Source organism: Podarcis vaucheri, assembly GCF_965113315.1.
Source record: "Podarcis vaucheri genome assembly, chromosome: 13".
NCBI classification, from domain to species: Eukaryota; Metazoa; Chordata; class Lepidosauria; order Squamata; family Lacertidae; genus Podarcis; species Podarcis vaucheri.
The window spans coordinates 17,822,604-17,843,137 of NC_138751.1; the positions used below are offsets into that span (position 1 = coordinate 17,822,604).

The window sequence follows — 20,534 nt, forward strand, 5'->3', positions numbered from 1 at the left end:
GTCATCAGAATAAGGGGCAGAGTCAGAGCTGGAAGAACCGGTTGCTGTGGGTCAGAACTGAAGCTTGCCTTGTGTTTTCCCACAGAGTCCAGCTCTGGAGCAGCTCTCGGAGGACCTGAAGCGGCTTCAAGCCACTGTCTCAGAACAGGAACGGCGCATCTCAGAGCTGGAGCAGATTGTGAAGAAGTAGCACCTGCCCTTCCACTGCCACCCAACCAATAGCTGTTCTCCATCGGTCATACTGGACTTTGTTTCATTGGTCTTTTTTAAACCCTTCAGTTTTTTAAATGGGTGGATCCTCAGGGCATTATTAAGCACCACCCACCCCCAAACTCAGGGCAGAAAGTCAGCCTGCCAGCTCCAAATGGGCTTTGCTTTTGGCTAGCCAGGTTCCAACTGCTGCCTTGATTCTGCCTGGGCAGCACTAAGCTCACCCTCTTGCCAAGTTCTTGCACGCCACTCGCCTCTGCCCCACCACCTGCTGGCGTCCTTCTCCGCATTGCCTCCCAGCTCCCAGATTAGATGCATGGCAGCGCCTCCATGTTGCTGCCTCCCCTGAGAAAACTTTACCCACCTTCAGGATTTTTGTAGAAGTGCTGTAGGACCATCTTCCTGCAGTGGTTCTGTCTCACGTTTTAACCAGGGCTGCAATGTTTCACTGACCATCAGTTGAACATTTTGGTTAACTAGGCCGGGGTACGTTTCTATTGGCCAGCAACTTGCAGGGGATGGGGTGAGTAAGTACTTCTTTTTAAAAAGCAGGTAGCAAGGGCTCTCTTAGAAGACACATTCCCTCCTAGGTGTGAGAAGGGAAATATCTTTTTAAGATGTATGCTGCAACAACCGCAAGTGTGCATTACCTAATAAAGTACGCTTGTTTCTTTAGAAGTATTGTCATATGCAAGTTTATATGAATATTAGTCAAAACTCACGACGATCAATCAAGTTTTCTTGTATTGTGCGGCAGTACTAGTGGGGTTTGCCTAGTACTTATTTTTAACCTCTTCTTAAACATCACAGAGACCTCCTCCAGAAAGGTAGGCTAGAAATTAATAATACCAAGTGGCCTGACCTCCCCGTCCCCTCAGTCCAGGATGCAATCAGATAATACAAGCTCATCTTTTAAGCACCCAGAGGACAGCAAACACAATCAAAACCCTACTATTCCCATTTTTTGTCATAGGAGTACATACAGTAGCCAGTCACACCAAGCCGTATTTCTACAGCTGTTTTGTTTAACCACTAGAGGGCAGCATAAGAGCTGTTCCCAAACTGCAGTCCCTAGCACAACACATTACAATTGCTACAACAGGTGGAGATTTCATTAAGTGGTCCACCAAGAGCCTCAGCAATTTTCAAGTGGTCGGGAAAGTTTGGGAACCACTGTTTTACACCCAGCTGCCCTCCTCTCTCTGTCTCCCTAGCTCAGTCAGTAGAGCATGAGACTCTTCATCTCAGGGTTGTGAGGCTGAGCAAAAGATCCCTGCATTGCAGGGGGTTGGACTAGATGACCCTTGAGGTACCTTCTATCTCCTGGGACTTTAAAATCTTACTCTGTATTTGCAAGAACAATCCCACCTCATTTACCGCTTCTTTAAGGGCCAAGACTTCTTTTAACAATCAATGGCAGGTGGGTGGGAGAGAAAGAAAGAGAAGAGATCAAGCAATGATCTCCTACCAACAAAAACAAAGTGTTAGTTTGCACACTTGCTAAAAAAATGTAGCTGGAACCTTTTCACCTATAGGTAAAGGGAAAAAATCACTTGGTGCCCCATTCCCTTTGCCCCCCCTTCTTCCCCCCCTCCTAAAAATCTGAAACACGCAGGATGGGAAGGTATTGTCAAAGCAGGAGTGGAAAACCTATGAGCCTCCATGTTGCTGAACTCCAACTCCCATCAGCTCCTGCCAGAATGTCCAATGGTCAGGGATGATGGGATCTGTAATCCAGCAACACCTGGAGGGTCACAGGTTCCCTATCCTTGTTTAGATAATTTGGCTTCAGAGATGCTCAGAGCAGAGTCCAACAGGTAGGAATGATTAATATAACACACAAGGGAAACTGGTTTTACATTTTATTTTCTGCTACATGCTCTTCCAAGTCCTCCTAGTATTCCCACTGGGGAGACCTGGGTGGGTCCCACGCCTGCATATGTTTGCTCCACAGCTGCCTCTCCCATTCCCTTGGGGGTTTGTTTTGGTCTCCGGGCTGCCGCCACCTTCTTTCCCAGGGCAGAGGAGCTCCTCTCTCACTTAGCTTCTTGTTCTTTCGCCCACTGCTCTGGCGTTAGCGTTCTCTGCTCAAAGGCATGAATGTGCTTCAACTCCTCCACTAAGACTTCATTGACCAGCCTAGGGAAGGTGGGGAGAGGAGATGGAAATAGGCAGAAATCCAAGGGCATTCTTGCTTCTAGACTGCATCTTAGTAATGTAATTTTTAAAAATACCACTCTGGCCATTTTTAGCTACCAGCAACAACTTCTAACGCACACAATCAAACCGATTAATTCAAGAAGTCAATGGTGTGGTGCGGAAACTGTTTCTCCACTCTTCTCTGTGAAAATTTTTGACATTTCCAAAAATGAATGGCTGCAGATGTGATTAGTAATGTGGGGAATCCGTACAATACCAGTCAAATTGGTTGGCTTCAAAGTCGTAATTAACTTTTTCATACCACTATACAATGAAACATCTGTATCTAATATGCAGCACTTTGGGCTGTTAGTATGTTAGTTTTCAGTGCCTTCATTTCCCCCACCCCTAAAAATTAAACAATGTAAGGGAAGTCTATGCTATTGAATTGTTATGTCTGAACATTTACAAGTACTCCAATAAATAAAATTTACACGTAAAGCTTTCAGTCTGTTTGAATAAAACATTCAAGCAACACTGGGGGGGGGGATCAATAATCCACACAATCATTTAAGTGCTTTTGGAAGAGACAACTATACCACATGTAAGCCTAACATGACATGCATATTTAGTTTTGTTTATTAAATACAACTCAAATGGCTAACTCCAGATAAGAGCCCCCTCTATTTAAGGCATTTTATTGATTCCAAGTTTTCCAGAAAATAATCACTGACCATGTTTTTATGGACAAAGTTTGTAAAACATTTCCTGAGTCTTGCATATTTATAAAGTGCTATTTGGTTTAACATAATTAAACTATAGGCAGCATTGATTTAGACACTTTGATCACATTAATGAAAAATCAGAACATCAATTTAATAAATTCCAAGGATACAGATAATGTCAGTGAGTGTGTTTTTGAGATATACATAATTAATTGTGAATGCAATGGAATTTTGTAAAAGTGCAGTGTGTTAAGTAATTTAGACAGGGGTCTAATGAGCCTGGTGTAAGAGCTAACAGTGTTGGACTAGTCCAGTGATGGCCAAACTTGGTCCTCCAGTTGTTTTGGAACTACAATTCCCATAATCCCTGACCACTAGTTCTGTTAGCTAGGGGTGATGGGAGTTGTAGTCCAAAAACAGCTGGAGGGCCAAGTTTGGCCATCACTGGACTAGGAGAAGACCCAGATTCAAACATCTGCTGTGTCATGAAGCTCACGGAATGACCTTGGGCCAGTCACTCTCAACCTAACCCTCCTTCACATGGCTGCTGTGAAGGTAAAATCAGGCAGGGGGCATGCGATCCACCCTGAGGTCCCTGTAGCAATGGTGGGATAGAAATGTAAGTAAATGCAAGAATGAAACAATCATGGAAGGGAGAAGTTGCTGGGTAAGGAACAGCACATGAAGCTGAAGCACTGATAAGAGCGGGTGAAAGATACAAAGAATACTTTATTTCGGAGTCTTTTGACTCAAGAATCTGAGTTTTTAAAGAGACACTGCCAACCAGTGAGAGGAGAAGAGAGTCCCCCTAGCTGTTCTAACTCATTCTCTCTCTACTTACCGATGCCGCTGCAACAGGGCTTTTCCTCGGAATCGTGGGGAAACTACCAGGACTTTGAAGCTTGTGGCACAGCGTCCAGGGGTTGTGTCTTCCACCTCCTTGTGTAATGGGATGAGGAAAAGGTTGATTATACAGAGTTTAGAAGAGGAGTCAACGCAGGCCACCCCCCACCCCTCTGCAAATTCATTTCACGACTTGTGTGTCATGAAAATACAAAGCAAGCCAAGTCAAGCACCAAGGTCTGTGCATAATGCGTACCAAGCCGTACAACAGAAACAGTGATGGTCAACTCCCTACTAAGAAGGGTACACCCACTTCTATTAATCTTACTACAGAACCACACAAAGCTGGACAAGGGTGCAATCCAAGGTACAATTATAGAAAGTAAATCCCAGCAAGCTCAGTGGAACACTTAGGAATAGCAGACACGCTTATGACAATGCTAAAAGGCGTCCCACGGGTCCTAGAATATAGGTGATAGTCATTCTGGTTTGATCTCATTTTAGACAAAATTTAATATCTATCAGATGCATTACTTATCTCTTTCCTTGCACTCCTCAGTTGAGCTCCCAATATTTTAATTGCCAAGATTTGCAGCTGACACCTAACTAGTGTGAGGCTATATTTCTGTGCACACTTTCCTCTGAGTAAGCTCACTAAACACAGCAGCCCTTCCTTCCGAGCAAACCTGGACCAGGCTGGCGCTGTGAGAGAGTAAAGAGCGTCCAGGAGCCACGCAGGGAAAGGAGACAGAATGGCTCTTCCAACAAAGGAAGCGGCGGCTTCTTTTTCAGAGAAAGAGGGGCGGGTCAAAGGTCCCTGGGGGGCTGCCCCGCTTACCACATGCTCGGCCTCGAGCCCCTGGAGCAGCCGCTCCCGCAAGGCCTCCACGCTGAGAGCGCCAGACGCCTCCATCCTGCCCAGGGAAGCGCCCGAGATGAAAGAGAACCCCCAAACGCCCCACTTCCGCCTATGGCACACGTCACATCCGCCCCTGGTCTCCTCTAACCAATCACATCGACCTAAAGTCGTGCGTGCCTGCATCACTTCCGCGTAATTTATTTTACCGTAGAGAAATAATAAATTAGAGCTGCCCCACCGCCGCAGTCTTTTGGGGGGAAATTGAATTAACTTTCTCTTCTAAATTTGAATGCAAAGTATATATCGATATTATTATCATTATCATTATTATTACTTTACCAAAGAGAAGAAATAAGGACTAGAGTGACATCACCTTGAGCCTATCGCAGGCTTAGGCTGCAATCCTAATGCCTGTGACTAAGACGTATTGAACTAATTGGGGCTTACTTCTGTGTAGATGTGCAGAGGAATGAACTAGAGACATATAAAACCGCCTCCATGTTTGACACCGCTTCGTTAAAATATTCAGAAACGTTTATCTGAGTGTTTATTGTTTTTTTTTGTAATTGTTGCAAGCCATATTCTCAAATGTAAACAAAGATATATCTTAGTACAACCCTGTTAAACAGCTTAAAGATGAAAATGAAGAAAAAGCGCCTTTAGGCAGAATTATAGACTTTAAAAAAATGTTTTCGGCTACTCTTTGACACTAGTTCCGATTAGATCTCTTAAAAGATTTTCTTAATAAGTCTATGCTCCCTGCACTCCCCGTGACGTCACCCGCTCCTCTCGCGGGAGGTTGCCCACGTGGGCGGGGCACGTCTTCGCCGCAGCCAATAGAATGCAAACGAGGCCGAACTCAAAAGAAACGGTTAGCCGGAGCTAAGGTGGAAGGTTGACGGGTAGCAAGCGGACCGAGATGGGGACAGAAAAGTGGGGTGCGGGGCATGATGGGAAACTGCGGATAGGCTCAGGCGGAGCATGATGGGAAAGGGAGGGGCCTCTGTTTGAAAGGCGCAGGGCATGATGGGAAATGCGAAAGCAAGAGCTATATTCCGGTATCGCTGCGTGGCAGGCAGAGGTTCAATAGGTGCAGCTCTCCCTTCTATGGCAATAAAGAACCCTGGCCGGGCCGCTCTTCCTCCAAGAACTGTGTTGACAAGCAGCAGCCCAACATGTCCAAGTCTCCCCTCCATGGAGAGGCAGTGATGCTGGATTTCTGCCCTGCACGCATCTCTTGAAAAGAAGCCCTGCCAGGAGAAGAGGCAGCAGCCCTATGCTGAGCGGCGTGGAAAACGGGAAGGCGTCGGAGCAAAGGAAGGGCTGAGGTGAGAGAGGAACAACAGGTACCGCTAGAAGAGAGCGGGACTCTTCGCCTAACGCTTGCTTTCTCCTTCCTTGTAGGTCTCCTTGGACGTGCCTGAGCCCTCGGCGGTCGCCATGGTGGTGGAAGTGTGCAACTTCTTTGGGGTCTACCTTCTGTACTGCACCAACCCTCGTTACCATGGCCGAGTCTACGTCGGCTTCACTGTCAATCCCGAGCGACGCATCAATCAGCACAACGGCGGGAAGCGACGCGGTGGGGCTTGGAAGACGAGCGGCCGTGGTCCTTGGTAATGCATAGCAGCCGTGTTATTCCCATAGCTGTCAACTTTTCCCTTTTCTTGCGATGAATCCTATTCGGAATAAGGGAATGTCCCTTAAAAACAGGGGAAAGTTGACAGCTATGGTTATTCCAAGTCAGACCTTTGGCCTATTCAGCTCAGTAGTTGTCGACCACTGACTGGCCGCACCTCTCCAGGGTTTATACTTAGTGAATGGAGGGGGGCTTTCCCTGGCCAGCCTTAACTCGACATATCAGAAATTGAACTTGGGATTTTCTGCCTGTAAAGCACATATTCTACTACTGAGCTATGACTTTCAAATTTCCTTTTTCTGTCTATGTCTTCCATCTAAGTATGCCCAATTTCTAGGCCAACCATTCTGAGGAGACTTCAGTGCATACAGGGAACTAGACTTCTAGGCTGTGCATGCTGGGAAATCGAATTATCCTTCCTTTCTCCTTTCAGGGACATGGTGCTGATCATCCACGGTTTCCCTTCTGATGTGGCTGCTCTGCGGGTAAGGCCCTTCTCAATTTACGCTCACCTTCCTTTTCCTTTTTAGCAGTGGGGTTCCTTTCCCCACAACTGCTAGTCCCACACACACCTAAGCAATCTCCTTTGATTTCCTCTCTCCCCCACGCAGTTTGAGTGGGCTTGGCAGCATCCACACTCCTCCCGCCGCCTCACTCACGTGACCCACCGCACTTCGCGGGAGCGCCAGTTTGACTTCCACCTGCGTGTCTTAGCCCACATGCTCCAAACTGCTCCTTGGTGCCGTCTGCCCCTCACCATTCGCTGGCTCAAGCAGGAATATTGCAGGGACTTCCCTGCAGGCCTGGAACCTCCGCTACACATGCCGGTGGCTTTTGGGCAGGTCCGAGCTGTCAAGACCAAGGGGGTGAAGGCTCCAGAGGTGAATGTGGCTACTCCAAAACGCTGCAGCATCTGTCTGAAAAAATTCCAGGTAATGCTGGGTCTAGGATATTTGGTATCCTACCCACCTGTCTTCATGGACTGGCTGGATGCAGAGGAGTGGCATTAGCTGGGGAAGGGAAGAAGGCTCAGAGCCCAGGGAGTGGTGGTGCGATGACTGTGAGTGGTCAGAGGGAGAAGAGGGAGCAGACTGGGAGATGTCGGAAGCTGAAGAGGGAACAAGGCTTGGTGAGCAGGAAGAGGCTGTGGCAGAGAGCAGTCCAGACGCAGAAACAGAGGGGACTGGGGGGAGGCTGCTGAAAAGCCAGAGAGTCTCCCCCTTTCTTCTGGTCTCCCAGAACATGGAGAGGAATGAAGAGGATGGAGCAAAGAGAGACAAGACCAAGGAGCCTCAGGTTCCTGGGGAAGGACCTGCGGTAGAAGCCTTAGAGAGCGGTGGGGAGGCAGGGACCTTTAGTCCTCACAATTGCCTGCTTGAGGCAAGACCTACTGGGAAGAGTTGCTGTGATCAATCACTAGGCCTGCATTGTTTTGGGGGTTTTTTGAATAAAGAGTTAACTTCATCGACACCAGATGTTCTATTGCTGCCACGCCCCTGACTCCAGCTCCTGACACCTGTCAAAGTTGGGCCGCAGGGGTAGGGGGACAGAGAAAGATCAGGGCCGAAAAGGTTCCCCGCCTCTCCTTTAGCAGGAGAATGGATTGGAGTGAGTGGGGCAGGGAATGAGGGCTGGAAGCCGGCATTCCTGGATGGTTTGAGAGGTGAGATCTATGGAATGAGTGTCCGTTGCCAGATTTTTGAAATAATCTGGGGGAGATTTGAATTTGGGGCAATAGGAACTTGGAAGTCTGTCGGAGAATGCAAAAGCCCTACTAGATTAAGCCGAAGGTCCAGTCCTGTTCTCACAGTGGCCAACCAGATGCCTCTGGGAAGCCGAAAAGCAGGGCCTGAGTGCAGCAGCACTACTCTCCTCCCTGGTGATTCCCTGCAGGTGATACCCAGAGGACCCTGCCTCTGACAGTAGGGGGGGAAACAGCCATTGCTGTATGCCTTTATGAGACAGGAATTGGTGCTGTTTCCTCCTGTGTCTGTTATTGGAGTAGGGATTAAGCTAGAAGGAGTTGAAGACTGTGTTTTGGGTTTCTTTTTTTCCCTGCAGGATGGTGACAATGACATCCCCTTGCACTGCTTCCACCCTGGCTGCACCATGGCTGCTCATATGACTTGTTTGTCTCGGGCTTTCCTAGCGAAAGAGCCACTTCACTTCCTGCCAATCGAAGGGCAGTGCCCGGGGTAAGCAACTCCTCTTGCGCACCGGCAGAATTAAGAGGTTGGAGCAAGCTGACAGAATTTGAAATGCTGGCACTGAGCCTGCCCTATCCTGCTCCAGCTACCACACTGAGAAAATCCTGCTTTCTCCCCCTCTCCCCCAGCTGCAAGAATCTTGTGCTCTGGGGGGACCTGGTTCGTCACCATAAAGGCTGTTACGGCAACCTAGAAGCTGATCCCACCTCCCCCCAGGTAAAGGCCTCTAGGTGCTATTTCTATATTTGACTAGTTTGTGCTGGAAACTATATTGTGTTCAAGCAGATAGATTAGGGTTGCCATATTTCAAACAGTTAAAAATCTGGACATTTTAAAGTGTCTGCTATTTTTAAGGAAAATCTCCAAGAACGACACTGCTGACGTGGGTCGCCATATGTCCAGATTTTACCAGGCATTTTAGCGATTTCCCCCCAGACACTGCTTCCGACTGCAGTATTCCGGTTATGTCCGGGAAATTCCGGCTATATGGAAACCCTAAGATAGATGTACAAGCCCATCCCTGTCCTGTATAAGCCTTTCTCCTCCAACCAGCTCCCTTTCCTTCCAATCAAGTTAATCTCCTGCCTATGCTACTTAATTTCTCCCTCCTTTATTTGGTCACATCACCTCTGGCATAAGCCCCACCTGTTCCACTCCGCTATGTTGTTCCTTGCACGTTAATCCATTTCCTTCCTTTTATGCCGCAGGAGCACTGGACTAATGAGCTGCAGCTGTGAAGGAGGAGTCCTGTGCTTTTGCAAAAGCTGTCCATGGCTGACCTTTCGTCCTTTAGGGCAGCGGAAGAGTGCCCAGGAATTCCGACACTTTGTGTGACCCTTCTGAAAGTCCCAGCATGCCCTATTCCTCTGCCCTGAATCAGCTCCTGTGCTTGCTTCTTCCCCGGCTGGATCTGGGCTCTTTTAAGCTCCCAGCCCCAGAATCATGCAACTGACAAGTGAAATAATTAATTCTCCTAAGTGAAATGATTAAATAAAAGTACTGAAGGATTCAGCAGGATGTCTATGAAATAAGAAAAGCAGGGGTGGGAGAAATCAAGACTTGCAAGATGAATGGAAAGCTCCCATCCTCCAGGATTTCCTGGCTGGGAAGCACGGAGAGTGGATGTTCCAGTGCTCTGGGACAATGGTGGGAATTCTGCCACTGGCATTCAAAACATTGAAAGGGCAGAGCAGAGCAAATTGGGGCCAGAAGAGCAAGAAAAAGCACCCAAAGAACCGTAGTGGAGTGGAACCTGTGGCCTTTCGCATTTTGCTGGAATACAGCTCCCACCATCTCTGCCCTTTGGCCATGCTGGCTGGGGCTGATGGCCGACGGAGTCCAACAACAGGCTCACAACTACTGCCCTGGAATGTGGTCAAAATTAGGACAATTTTATATCATGCCTATTGCACTGGCTGCTCATACAGAACAAGGAAATGGCATGTTTCTTGACCATTCATAAAATACAGTAGGTTCTTAAGGCAATAGTTGTACTTCATATTTGCATGAGTTTTTTCCTCTCTTTAAAGCACTTACAATTCCTCCCCTTAGGCTAGTATTATCCCTATACTGCAAAGGAGAGGACTCAGTGAATAGTGGCACGCCTAAAGCCACTAAGTGAATGCAATGAAAGTTCAGCCAGAGACTTCTCACTGTTAAAGTATGCCGAGGGTATATTTACTAATTCTTGAAAGCTGCTTTATAGAGGCCCAGTTCACATGTTAATCCTAAGCCAAACCAGGGCTTAGCCCCAGCAGTTGGCATGACCAGGGAGAAGAGCTGTGGCTTTGGTTTGGACATCTATGTGTTTGCATGTCTGTGCTAAGTCATGGGCTTTGTGTTTTCAGAACAAGTAGGTCTTCCATTAAAATGTGATCTTCTCCCAGCATAATCAGAGTTCTCAATCTTAGAGACTAAAATAAAGCCCATATGGGGAACCAAGAGCATATACAAATGAGCCCCCCAACAAACTTAAAAACCCTTAATTACCCATAATGACCATGTGAACAGATCTGCAAATGCTTAAGCCTGCATCTATTTTGTACTTTTTTAAACAAAAGATCCAAGATTGCACTTAGGAAAGCTCAGTTTCTCCCCCGCCGTAAACAACATATTAAAAAATAATAATCTGTGTGCTTCTGCTCTGCTCTTTTAGGAATCGCAACCATTGATAGAACACGACTATGAGAGCCTTGAATAGCAAGAGGCATCCTGCTTAGGGAACAACAGCAACTGTTGCCAGGTTTTATTAGAACCGACGTCTTGGTTTTTTAATGTTTGAATTTTTTTTGTAAGTGGTTTTTGTACCACATTTTGGGAAACTGGGGAATAAATTATTAAATAAATAGAAGCGCTGTTGATTTTCCATTTCTAGAGAGTTAAAAGTTAAAATACACCACCGACAGCCAAGTCAGTTACACCGTGCATTACTCAACCTGTAGGGGCACAATCACTATCCTGCAATAAGTAGTAAGCTGTGCCAAGGAATCACAGCAGGGCCCTGTAAAGCGTTCAGCAACAAGAGCCATTGCCCAGAATGGGAGGCTGGGACGTTTCCTATTTCTCCATCCAGCCCTCCCTTTCCAACCTGGGCTGCCAAATTTTCAACCAGCCGCTGCACTTATAAGCCTTTAACAGCAGCATGATGTGTAGATATTCACAACTGGTAGTGTTATCCCCATGCTGAGAAACTGGTTGATTTTATGCACATAGAGCCACTAATAAAGGCAGAAGAGCACATTTGGCCAGTGCTTTTCTTGGTCAGTTGGCAATCCTATTTCCAGCTCAAGGCCTGGAGTTTATACACGAGTTAGGCTGTACCCTATTCCCCCCCCCCCCCCGGACTCCATAGCAGGCATCATTTTTGTGAGTCCAGCGTGCTCCTCTGCTCCTGGAGCATATTTTGCCTTTTAAATGCTTAAGAACAAAACAAGCGCCTACTAAATCAGGCCAAAGGCCAATCTCTCATCCTGTTCTCACAGTGGCCACCCAGATGCACGTGGGAAACCTGCAAAAGCACTCTTCCCTTCTGTGCCTTCCAGCTTTGGGCTGTTGCCACGATGCAAACGGTCAGTTTCAGGCATGGGTACAGCAAAGTGCTGAAAGTGTACTTCTGACTTGGCAAAGCTTGCTTGCATACAAAAACGTTGAGCGAGACGCTCAAATTTTGCAGTCCTCCCAGTGGCACCTGCTGGCTTGCGCTCAGAATCCTGCCCATGTCCTGATACATATTCTACCTCCAGCTCCAGCAAGTGATCCCATGATAACGTTAAATAAATAGATGAAACCTGACCCTGGATCCGAATGACAATGGATAGTTTCCCTTTCTCTTAAGATGCTCCCCCAGTTTCACGACTTCGCCAAATGACAGAACAGATAGTACAGACCCTTCTCCCCTACCCCACCCCTCCCCACCCCCCTGGAAGGTGCTTGCCCTCAGACATCCTTTGATCATCAGATTCGAGATGCACACAAGCAACAAAAGCTCTAGAAGCCACCCCTCTGCCAACAGCATAGCCTGCCTTCTGAGCCTCCCAGCGCAAACACCCGGCTGCAGCCTCTTTGCCTCGGGATACAGGAGTAAATTCCTTTGCTCTCTGCTCAAATCTGTCGCACCAACAGGAGACAGCAGGAACTTCGTCAAGACCTTCCTTGGCTGCAACAAAAGGAGAAGGTGAGTTATTGTAAAAAACCAGAAATTCAGCCCTTGTTTTCTTGTCAATTTGGTTCATAATGACAGCCAATGCAGTGTGGCGGTTGGTGTCAGACTAGGACCTGAGAGACCAGGGTTCAAATCCCGACTCGGCCATGAAGCTCCCTGGGTGACCTTGGGCCAGTCACTTACTCAGCCCATATAACAACAACAACAATTTATTTATACCCGCCCATCTGGCTGGGTCTCCCCAGCCACTTCCAACAAAGTATTAAAATACGGTGGTCTGTTAAACATTAAAAGCTTCCCTAAACAGGGCTGCCTTCAGATGTCTTCTAAAAGTCTGGTAGTTGTTTTTCTCTTTGACATCTGGGGGGGAGGGCGTTCCACAGGGCGGGTGCCACTACCAAGAAGGCCCCTCTGCCTGGTTCCCTGTAACTTGGCTTCTTGCAGCGAGGGAACCACCAGATGGCCCTCGGTGCTGGACCTCAGTGTCCGGGCAGAATGATGGGGGTGGAGATGCTCCTTCAGGTATACTGGACCGAGGCCGTTTAGGGCCTAACTTACCTCGCAATGTTGTTGTGAGGAAAAAATGGAGATGGGGAGGGCTATGTACTTGCCATTGAGCTCCTTGGAGGAAAGGGGGGATAAATACATAGAAGCATAGAATTGAAAGGGACCACAAGGGTCAAACCTGCAATGCAGGAATCTTTTGCCTAACGTGGGACCCGAACCCACAACCCTGAGATAAAGAGCCTCATGCTCTATCGACTGAGCTATCCCTAATTCAGGCTGAGTTTGAACGCAGAAAGTGTGGAACCAATGCTCCTGGGTTGCACCACTTCAGAATACAAAGGGAAGGGTGGCTTGCTTGAATGTTGGCCCACATGTAAACAAGCACATCCACACAGCTGAACATAGGCCCCATCTGCACTATCAATTGAAAGCAGTATCATGCCAGTAAAGTAACATGGCTTGCCCAAATGAAACCTGGGAACTGTAGTTTTTAAAAGGGTTTTCTTAGAGTTGTTAGATGAGGCCTGCTCCTCTCACGGGACTACAATTCCCAACACTCCCTGGGAAGAGGAAGCAACTGTTATGCCACTCTGGGAATTGCAGCTCTGTGAGGGGAACAGGGGTCGCCTAACAACCAACAGTCAAAACAGGTTTCTCAGTCTACCCTCTTCATGCGGCTCAGGACCACAATGCCTCAAGGACTGCCTCTCTCCATATGATCCTACCAGGACCCTGAAATCACCTTCTGAGGCGATTCCTCCATAAAAGTCTGGAGGGTGGCAACATGAGAACCGGTCTTTTCTGCAGTGGCCCCACATTTGTGCGATGCTCTCACCAGGGAGGTTCGGCTGGTGCCTTCATTATACAGTGGTACCTTGGGTTAAGAACTTAATTTGTTCTGGAGGTCCGTTCTTAACCTGAAACTGTTCTTAACCTGAAGCACCACTTTTGCTAATGGGGCCTCCCACTGCCGCCGCACCGCCGCTGCACGATTTCTGTTCTCATCCTGAAGCAAAGTTCTTAACTTGAGGTACTATTTCTGGGTTAGCGGAGTCTGTAACGTGAAGCATCTGTAACCCGAGGTACCACTGTACACCTTTAGGTGCCAGGCAAAAACATTCCTCTTCCACCAGGTCTTTGGCTGATTGACATCAATGCCTTTGGCATTGTGGGTGGGTGGGATTACAGTGGTGCCTCGCAAGACGAAAATAATCCGTTCCGCAAGTCTCTTCGTCTAGCGATTTTTTCGTCTTGCGAAGCAACCCTATTAGCTGCTTAGCGGCTTAGCGCTATTAGCGGCTATTAAAGGCTTAGCGGCTTAGCGGCTAAAAGGCTATTAGCGGCTTAGCAGCTTAGAAAAAGGGGGGAGCGGGGAAAAATCGGAACACTCGCAAGACGTTTTCGTCTTGCGAAGCAAGCCCATAGGGAAATTTGTCTTGCGAAGCAGCTCAAAAACGGAAAACCCTTTCGTCTTGCGAGGCATTCGTCTTGCGGGGCACCACTTTATTGGGCTGTTGTATTTTGTGTTTTTTATATTGTACTTTTATGTTGTGAACTGCCCTGTGATCTACAGATAAAGGGTGGTATAAAAACAACAACAACAACAAATGCTTCCTTTCTACTGGCACACCCCCCCCACCCTCACAAGATGCGGCTAATGGGCAAGCCAGAGTCGGCAGAGGAGAGGAACGGAAGGCAGCTCCTACCACGAATGGCGCCTCTGGTGGTTCACGACGTGCGACCTCCGCGTGAATCTCTTCCCGCAGTAAGCGCACTGGTGGGGCTTCTCCCCCGAGTGGACGAGGAGGTGCTTCGTGAGGGTTGTGTTCCTGTTGAAGCTGTTCCCGCATTCCGGGCACTGGTAGGGCTTCTCGCCCGTGTGGATCCTCTCGTGCCGAATGAGGTCCCACCTCTTGCGGAACCTCTTCCCGCACTCCTTGCACAGGTGGCGCTTTGTTTCCGGGTCGGCGAGGACTCCTCTGAGCCCCCTGTCCTTGATGACCCGGACCGAGAGGCAGCCCCCCTTTTGCTGCAGCCCCAGGCCGCGCTCGCTCCCGTGCGGCCTTCTAGGGTCTCCTCTGGGGAAAACAGCCTCCCCGCATCCTCCTGGAGCTCTCCTTCCCGGCTCCTCCACTGCAGCCTGGTGTAGCTCTTTGGCCACAGTTCTGCTTGCAAAGTAGCTTTCTGTTGGGAGAAAAGAGAGATGGGCGTTTGGGGTGGAGGCACCAACATGCCATTCTCTGCATGCCAGTGATCTTGGGCTCAGTCCTGGGCATCTCCGGTAACAAGAAAGGAGGGCATGCAGAGCTCCTGGGAACTGCAGTTTGTTAAAGGGCACTGTATCGCAGAAACCTAACCCTACGAAAATGGAAAAGCCATCCTTCCGAGGCACTACCCTGTTGCAATTACCTTGCAAGCTGTTATCCTCGTCAGCTGGTTTGGTTTCCCTGCGAAGATGTCTCTGTGTCGAGTCCGACAGGTCTACAATGGGGGAGTTTACAATAACCATCTCAATCGGCACCGTTATCTGAAAGGAACAGAACGGGAAACGGTTGAATTTAGGTTGCGCAGAACAAGAAGCTCCAACAATAATGGACTGGCATTACAAGCTACAAGAATTTGCTGAAATGCCACAGTTAACAAATACCCTAAGAGGCGATTCAAAACAGAAATTTATGGAAAAGTGGGATAGGTATAAAACATATGTTCAAAAATACAGTAAAGGTTCACTATCTATGCTGGCATTTGATTGACGTTGGAGTGAGACTGAGTTGAGAAATAAGACTAAGAGCACATATTGACATAGGAATGTATTAGATAATATGTAAAGAAATATATAATAAGAGTACATTCATTTGTAAAAAAGGAATATACCAGGAAGTCTGGTGTGTTGGTATGTATATGATTTTTGGAAAAAATTGTGGGTTTTTTTCTATGTTCCTTCTTTTTTTTGTTTCATTTTCTTTTTAGGTATATAAAATCTGTATATAATTTTGTATACATGTTGGAAATTATATTATAGTAAGTCCTGTAATGTAATATGACAACGTTTTCCGATGAAATATAAGAATGTTAATAAATAAATAAAATGGGGGGGGGGTTAGATTGTGTGGCACCCATAGAAGCCCAGTTTCTGTATTCAACAAGTCAGGTTTCTAGCCATTATGGGTGCACAAAGATAAGTTTCAATCGCAGGGGTTTGAAATGAAATGTTTTGCCAGAAGAAAAAAGAAAGTGTGGTCAGGACTCCCCATGGCCAAGTGACGAGATTCCCCATACAAATGTTGACAGTGACCACAATCTACAGTTCTGGGAGAAAGGCAGGATATATAATAACAATAACAATAATATAATACCATCTGAAGAATGTGAATAAGTAAGTGCTAGCAGCCAGGGTGCATACAGATTCCCAGTACGTTTCCAAGCACAATTCAAAGTGTTGGTGCTGACCTTTAAAGCCCTAAACAGCCTCAGTCCAGTATACCTGAAGGAGCGTCTACATCCCCATCGTTCTGCCCGGACACTGAGGTCCAGCGCCGAGGGCCGTCTGGCGGTTCCCTCGCTGCGAGAAGCCAAGTTACAGGGAACCAGGCAGAGGGCCTTCTCGGTAGTAGCACCCGCCCTGTGGAATGCCCTCCCATCAGATGTCAAAGAGACAAACAACTACCAGACTTTTAGAAGACATGTGAAAGCAGCCCTGTTTAGAGAAGCTTTTCATGTTTAATAAATTATTATTATTATTATTATTATTATTATTATTATTATTATTATTATTATCACACAGAGCTTTCTCAACCAGATCAGAAACACTGGACAAGGGAAAGTGGAGCAACAGCCTTGTAGGGAATGAAACCAGAAAAGAACTGCTGTCGCTGTGCCTCAAGAGCCTGGCAGCGTGTGATGCAATCACCACAGCTAGTATATGAAGAGAGTTTGTTGACAAGCTCCCCCCGCCCCCCCGCCCCCAATTCTGTGGTGAGGAATAACCTTCCCACTTTCAGACGAAACCACAGCCCACTTTGTGTTGGCCACATGGGGCTACAGCGGATTTTTAATTGGTCTCCTGTGCATCCAACACACACAATCTACGCTGCTTTTAGAGGCAAAATTTTCAATAACTGCTGTTACTCGATAGTTTGTAGGTATTTCCCCCCCAGTACATATACAGTGGAACCTCAGTTGTTGAACGCTTCGGAAGTCTAATGTTTTGGCTTTCGAACGCCGACAACCCGAAAAGGAATGCTTTTGTTTTCGAACACGCCTCAGAAGTCAAACGGCTTTTTTCCAATGGATTTTGCTGACAGCCCATTGTGCCTCAGTTGTCAAACGTTTTGGAAGTCGAACGGTCTTCCAGAATGGATTATGTGCGACAGCCGAGGTTCCACTGTATTCAGAGAAAGATGGAATCTGCCAGGACAGTTCTCAAGATGACTTGTACCCTCGTGTCTATTTTTCACACTGCTCTTGCACTATGAAAAGCTTATTAGACCCCTAGCGATATATCCCCACCCTTTCTGCTAGACAGAATTCAATTTCCTGTTTGCAAACCCATGAAACCCTCTCGGCACCCCCAGAAAAGACCAGGGCCGATTCTGTCCCATACCTGTTGGGCCCATCTCTCAGTCTCCTGCTGCTCCTGCAAAAACTCCTCAGCCAGAGCCACGGCCCGGTCGCAGGTCTCAGGCCCCCGTTCCCTGATCCAGTCTTGCATTTCCTGCGGCAGGATGACCAGGAACTGCTCCAAGATCAGCAGGTCCAAGATCTGCTCCTTGGTCTGGCTCTCGGGCCTCAGCCAACGGTGGCAAAGCTCCTGGAGCTGCTGGCACGTTCCTCGTGGCCCCTCGGCGTCCTGGTAGCAGAAGTGCCGGAAGCCTTGGCGATGGGCCTCTGTGGCCATGTAGCTGTCCAGCCTCAAAATGGCCACCTTCACCTTCCCATAGTCGCCTTTGTCTTTCGCATCCAAACCAAAATAGGCCTGCTGGGCTTGGCCACTGAGGACGGGCACAAGCCGAGTTACCCACTCCTCTCTAGGCCACTGAGAAGCATCGGCAACTCGCTCAAAGGTGGCCAGGTAGGCTTCGGTGTTGCCCCCCTGGGACAGAGGAGGCAACTGTGGGTTGTCCCGCACTGAGGCCGCCACTGGAGTGGGCACCACCTCCAACACCCGCTGCCATTGGCAATCCCAGCTCTGAGGCGGCTCCTCTGCCAGCTCCTTCTTCACCTTGGGCACAGACGCTCCTCTCGCTAGCTCCTCGGCAGCGCCACACGGGCTTACGCTGGGGAATTTACCATTTCCTTCTGGTGAAGCGCTCGCTGCTTGGCTCTGAGCCTCCATTTTGACTCGAACCGGCAATGGGAGTCCCAGGTCTGCCATTTCTCCTTGGGGAGCCGCCATTTTGGGAGTGGGCGTTGAAGTCTGGCCTCTTTGCTTCTCAAGGGACTGATGCAGCCACCGTTTTCTCTCGGTTTCAGTTTCTCACGCTGAGGAGAAAGGCCTCTCAATCTCTTGACTTGGCCTGTGGTTAGAATAATCTGTGGTAAGGCAGTGAAGGCATTGTCCTGTCATGAAAAATGGAACACTCTTAGCCCAGGACTGCTCATCTGAAGATTGTTCCATTTTTATTCTCACCCTGCCTAATATTCCAGTCCCCAGGTGCACAACGAAGGGGAGGGGACCACAATCCCTGGCATGGAGATACAGTGATGACTGATAATGACACAAGATCCCTCAGAGAAAGTAAAATACAAGTTGATAACCCTGTTTGCCCTTCCAACAACACTTGCTAGTTAATATATATGGTGGTCAGCCATCTTGGCCTCTGGTGCAGACACAATCACTGCCCATGTACTGTCACTTGATAGGTAAAGGTAAAGGTACCCCTGCCCGAACGGGCCAGTCTTGCCAGACTCTGGGGTTTGTGCGCCCATCTCACATCTATTGGCCGGGGGCCAGCGCTGTCCGGAGACACTTCCGGGTCACGTGGCCAGCGTGACAACGCTGCTCTGGCGAGCCAGAGCCGCACACGGAACGCCGTTTACCTTCCCGCTGGTAAGCGGTACCTATTTATCTACTTGCCCCCGGGGGTGCTTTCGAACTGCTAGGTTGGCAGGCGCTGGGACCGAGCAGCGGGAGCGCACCCCGCCGCGGGGATTCGAACCGCCGACCTTTCGATCAGCAAGCCCTAGGCGCTGAGGCTTTAGCCCACAGCGCCACCCGCGTCCCTACTGTCACTTGATAAGAGCATTTAAATGAGATGGAAGCCATATAGAAGAATGCTTTATGCTTTTATGTGCTTAGTCCAGTGTGGTGTAGTGGCTGGAGTATCTGACTAGGACTTCGGAGGCCAGAGTTCAAATCCTCTCACTCAGTCATGAAGCTCACTGGGTGGGGTGACCTTGAGCCAGTCAGTGCCTCTCAGCCTAACCCGCCTCACAGGGGAGACTGAGGAAGGGAAGAACCATGTATGCCACCATGTACAGATCCTTGGAGAAAAAGGCAGGATATAAATAAAATAAATAATAGCTACTACCAAGTTGCACTTAGTCACAAACTCAAGACTGATGAAGTGGGCCTAACTATTTTATCTTTTGCCTTCAATGCAGCCAGGTGGAAGGGATGTTTGTTGATTGATTGATTTTGATTATCTATAAACCGATAAACATGCAAAATTCTATAGTGGTAGGGAACAGGAAAATGAAAAAAAGAAGTGAAAATGGATAAACACTTCTACAGAAAAGAAAGAAAAGTCAGATCCGACATAATGTACACAATGTTGGGACGCTGTTCTGAGAGAAGCTGGAATTGGATAAGAACACAAGAAGGGCCTTGCTGGATCAGGCCAATGTCCCATCTAGTTCTGCGTCCTGTTCCCACAGTGGCCAACCTGGTGATAGGTCCACCTCCCGCCCCCGTGGGTCAAGGCACTGCTGCCTCGCCTTTTTCTCTAAGGCAGTCAGGGCCTGACCCACATATGCAGGAGGACTGTACCACTTCAATCTCTGGTACAGGAGTGGGGACTCACACGTTCCACTGTCCCCTTATGTCAGAAACTTCCTACAGTAAAAAAAAACCTAGTACAATCGAGGCAGAGTGAGCTAGACTAAAAACAAACAAACGAAGATGCTTCGATTTCTTGATCTGCAGGGAGCAGGTGCCCTTGACTCAACGTGCAAGTTTAAAAAAAGGGCACGCTCCATCGACAGTCCTTCGTAGTACAGCGAAATCTCGACGGACCGTGCCAGGAAACGATCCCACCTCATTCTGCTGTGTGCGTGTGTGCGTGCATACTGTCTATATATATGTATATCTATGTGTGTGTGCGCGCCTATGAGCATATATATCTATAGGTATACACTCCAAGCTGGATCTACGAAAAGGGAGTGTACAAACGCGTGTCGGGTCATCTTTCAAGACAGCAAGGAAGAGAGTGTATGCGTGCATTTGCAAGGGCAAGCAGGCAGCCCTAGTCCAGGTGTGACCCCATCCCCCCAACCCCCACCGTCCGCTCCCCGCCCCCCCCCCGATCCAGGGAGCAAAAAACTCTGGAGCAGAAGGGGGACCACGTGGCCCTCGGAGGGAGGAAATGATTCTCTTCCTACCTTTTGCGTCCCTCCTGGCAGCTTCTCTCCACCCACATCTGGAGGCTCGCACTGCGCAGCCTCTCTGGCTTTGCTGCTGCTGCTGCTGCTGCTGCTGCTGCTCTGACAGGGGCGGGGGGGCGGGGGCGGCGCGCGAGGGGGACCCAAA

The 20,534-nt window shown here is 48.4% G+C and overlaps 4 protein-coding genes across 7 annotated transcripts in view; 2 read left to right on the forward strand and 2 right to left on the reverse strand.

Annotated features, from left to right (window-relative positions):
* The window catches only part of CORO1A (coronin 1A), a 79,043-nt gene extending 78,155 nt beyond the window's left edge, over nt 1–888 (forward strand). For both annotated transcript variants that reach the window (XM_082195959.1, XM_082195958.1), the window contains exon 11: nt 86–888. In XM_082195959.1, the coding sequence (XP_082052085.1) occupies nt 86–190 (105 nt within the window). In that variant the 3' untranslated portion in view covers nt 191–888. The remainder of the gene's footprint in view (nt 1–85) is intronic.
* A 1,170-nt stretch (nt 889–2,058) lies between these two features.
* On the reverse strand, nt 2,059–4,913 carry BOLA2B (bolA family member 2B). The gene is made up of 3 exons (XM_082195986.1): nt 4,756–4,913; nt 3,916–4,013; nt 2,059–2,349 (listed from the first exon to the last, which is right to left on the reverse strand). Exons 1-3 carry the CDS (start codon nt 4,828–4,830, stop codon nt 2,247–2,249), a joined length of 276 nt encoding a protein of 91 aa, XP_082052112.1. The 5' UTR covers nt 4,831–4,913; the 3' UTR covers nt 2,059–2,246.
* Nucleotides 4,914–5,583: 670 nt separating this feature from the next.
* Nucleotides 5,584–9,630, forward strand: SLX1A (SLX1 homolog A, structure-specific endonuclease subunit). The gene is made up of 7 exons (XM_082195974.1): nt 5,584–6,104; nt 6,181–6,389; nt 6,846–6,897; nt 7,024–7,344; nt 8,474–8,607; nt 8,748–8,835; nt 9,327–9,630. Exons 2-7 carry the CDS (start codon nt 6,217–6,219, stop codon nt 9,354–9,356), a joined length of 798 nt encoding a protein of 265 aa, XP_082052100.1. The 5' UTR covers nt 5,584–6,104; nt 6,181–6,216; the 3' UTR covers nt 9,357–9,630.
* Nucleotides 9,631–10,281: 651 nt separating this feature from the next.
* LOC309516981 (zinc finger and SCAN domain-containing protein 12-like) lies at nt 10,282–20,492 on the reverse strand. Of its 3 annotated transcripts, none has more exons than XM_082195955.1 (5): nt 20,387–20,492; nt 17,391–18,303; nt 15,197–15,314; nt 14,494–14,971; nt 10,282–12,274 (listed from the first exon to the last, which is right to left on the reverse strand). In XM_082195955.1, the coding sequence occupies exons 2-5, from the start codon at nt 18,180–18,182 to the stop codon at nt 12,259–12,261; spliced, it is 1,404 nt and encodes a 467-aa protein (XP_082052081.1). In that variant the 5' UTR covers nt 18,183–18,303; nt 20,387–20,492; the 3' UTR covers nt 10,282–12,258. The 3 variants fall into 3 exon arrangements, with proteins under 3 accessions (XP_082052081.1, XP_082052080.1, XP_082052082.1); XM_082195954.1 differs by having other exon boundaries at nt 17,391–18,346; nt 20,387–20,482; XM_082195956.1 differs by having other exon boundaries at nt 17,391–18,319; nt 20,387–20,457.
* Between the last annotated feature and the right edge of the window lie 42 nt (nt 20,493–20,534).

What these genes read in the sequence shown, in the direction of transcription:
- BOLA2B (XM_082195986.1), bottom strand. Translation starts at nt 4,830, where the DNA reads ATGGAGGCGTCTGGCGCTCTCAGCGTGGAGGCCTTGCGGGAGCGGCTG. An exon ending in GGCTCGAGGCCGAGCATGTG is followed by an intron (nt 4,014 to 4,755) that starts GTAAGCGGGGCA and finishes CCATTACACAAG; the next exon opens with GAGGTGGAAGACACAACCCC. An exon ending in GCCCTGTTGCAGCGGCATCG is followed by an intron (nt 2,350 to 3,915) that starts GTAAGTAGAGAG and finishes CACCTTCCCTAG; the next exon opens with GCTGGTCAATGAAGTCTTAG.
- SLX1A (XM_082195974.1), top strand. Translation starts at nt 6,217, where the DNA reads ATGGTGGTGGAAGTGTGCAACTTCTTTGGGGTCTACCTTCTGTACTGC. An exon ending in ACGAGCGGCCGTGGTCCTTG is followed by an intron (nt 6,390 to 6,845) that starts GTAATGCATAGC and finishes TTCTCCTTTCAG; the next exon opens with GGACATGGTGCTGATCATCC. An exon ending in CTGATGTGGCTGCTCTGCGG is followed by an intron (nt 6,898 to 7,023) that starts GTAAGGCCCTTC and finishes TCCCCCACGCAG; the next exon opens with TTTGAGTGGGCTTGGCAGCA.
- LOC309516981 (XM_082195955.1), bottom strand. Translation starts at nt 18,182, where the DNA reads ATGGCGGCTCCCCAAGGAGAAATGGCAGACCTGGGACTCCCATTGCCG. An exon ending in CTGAGAGATGGGCCCAACAG is followed by an intron (nt 15,315 to 17,390) that starts GTATGGGACAGA and finishes TGTTCCTTTCAG; the next exon opens with ATAACGGTGCCGATTGAGAT. An exon ending in CGAGGATAACAGCTTGCAAG is followed by an intron (nt 14,972 to 15,196) that starts GTAATTGCAACA and finishes TTCTCCCAACAG; the next exon opens with AAAGCTACTTTGCAAGCAGA.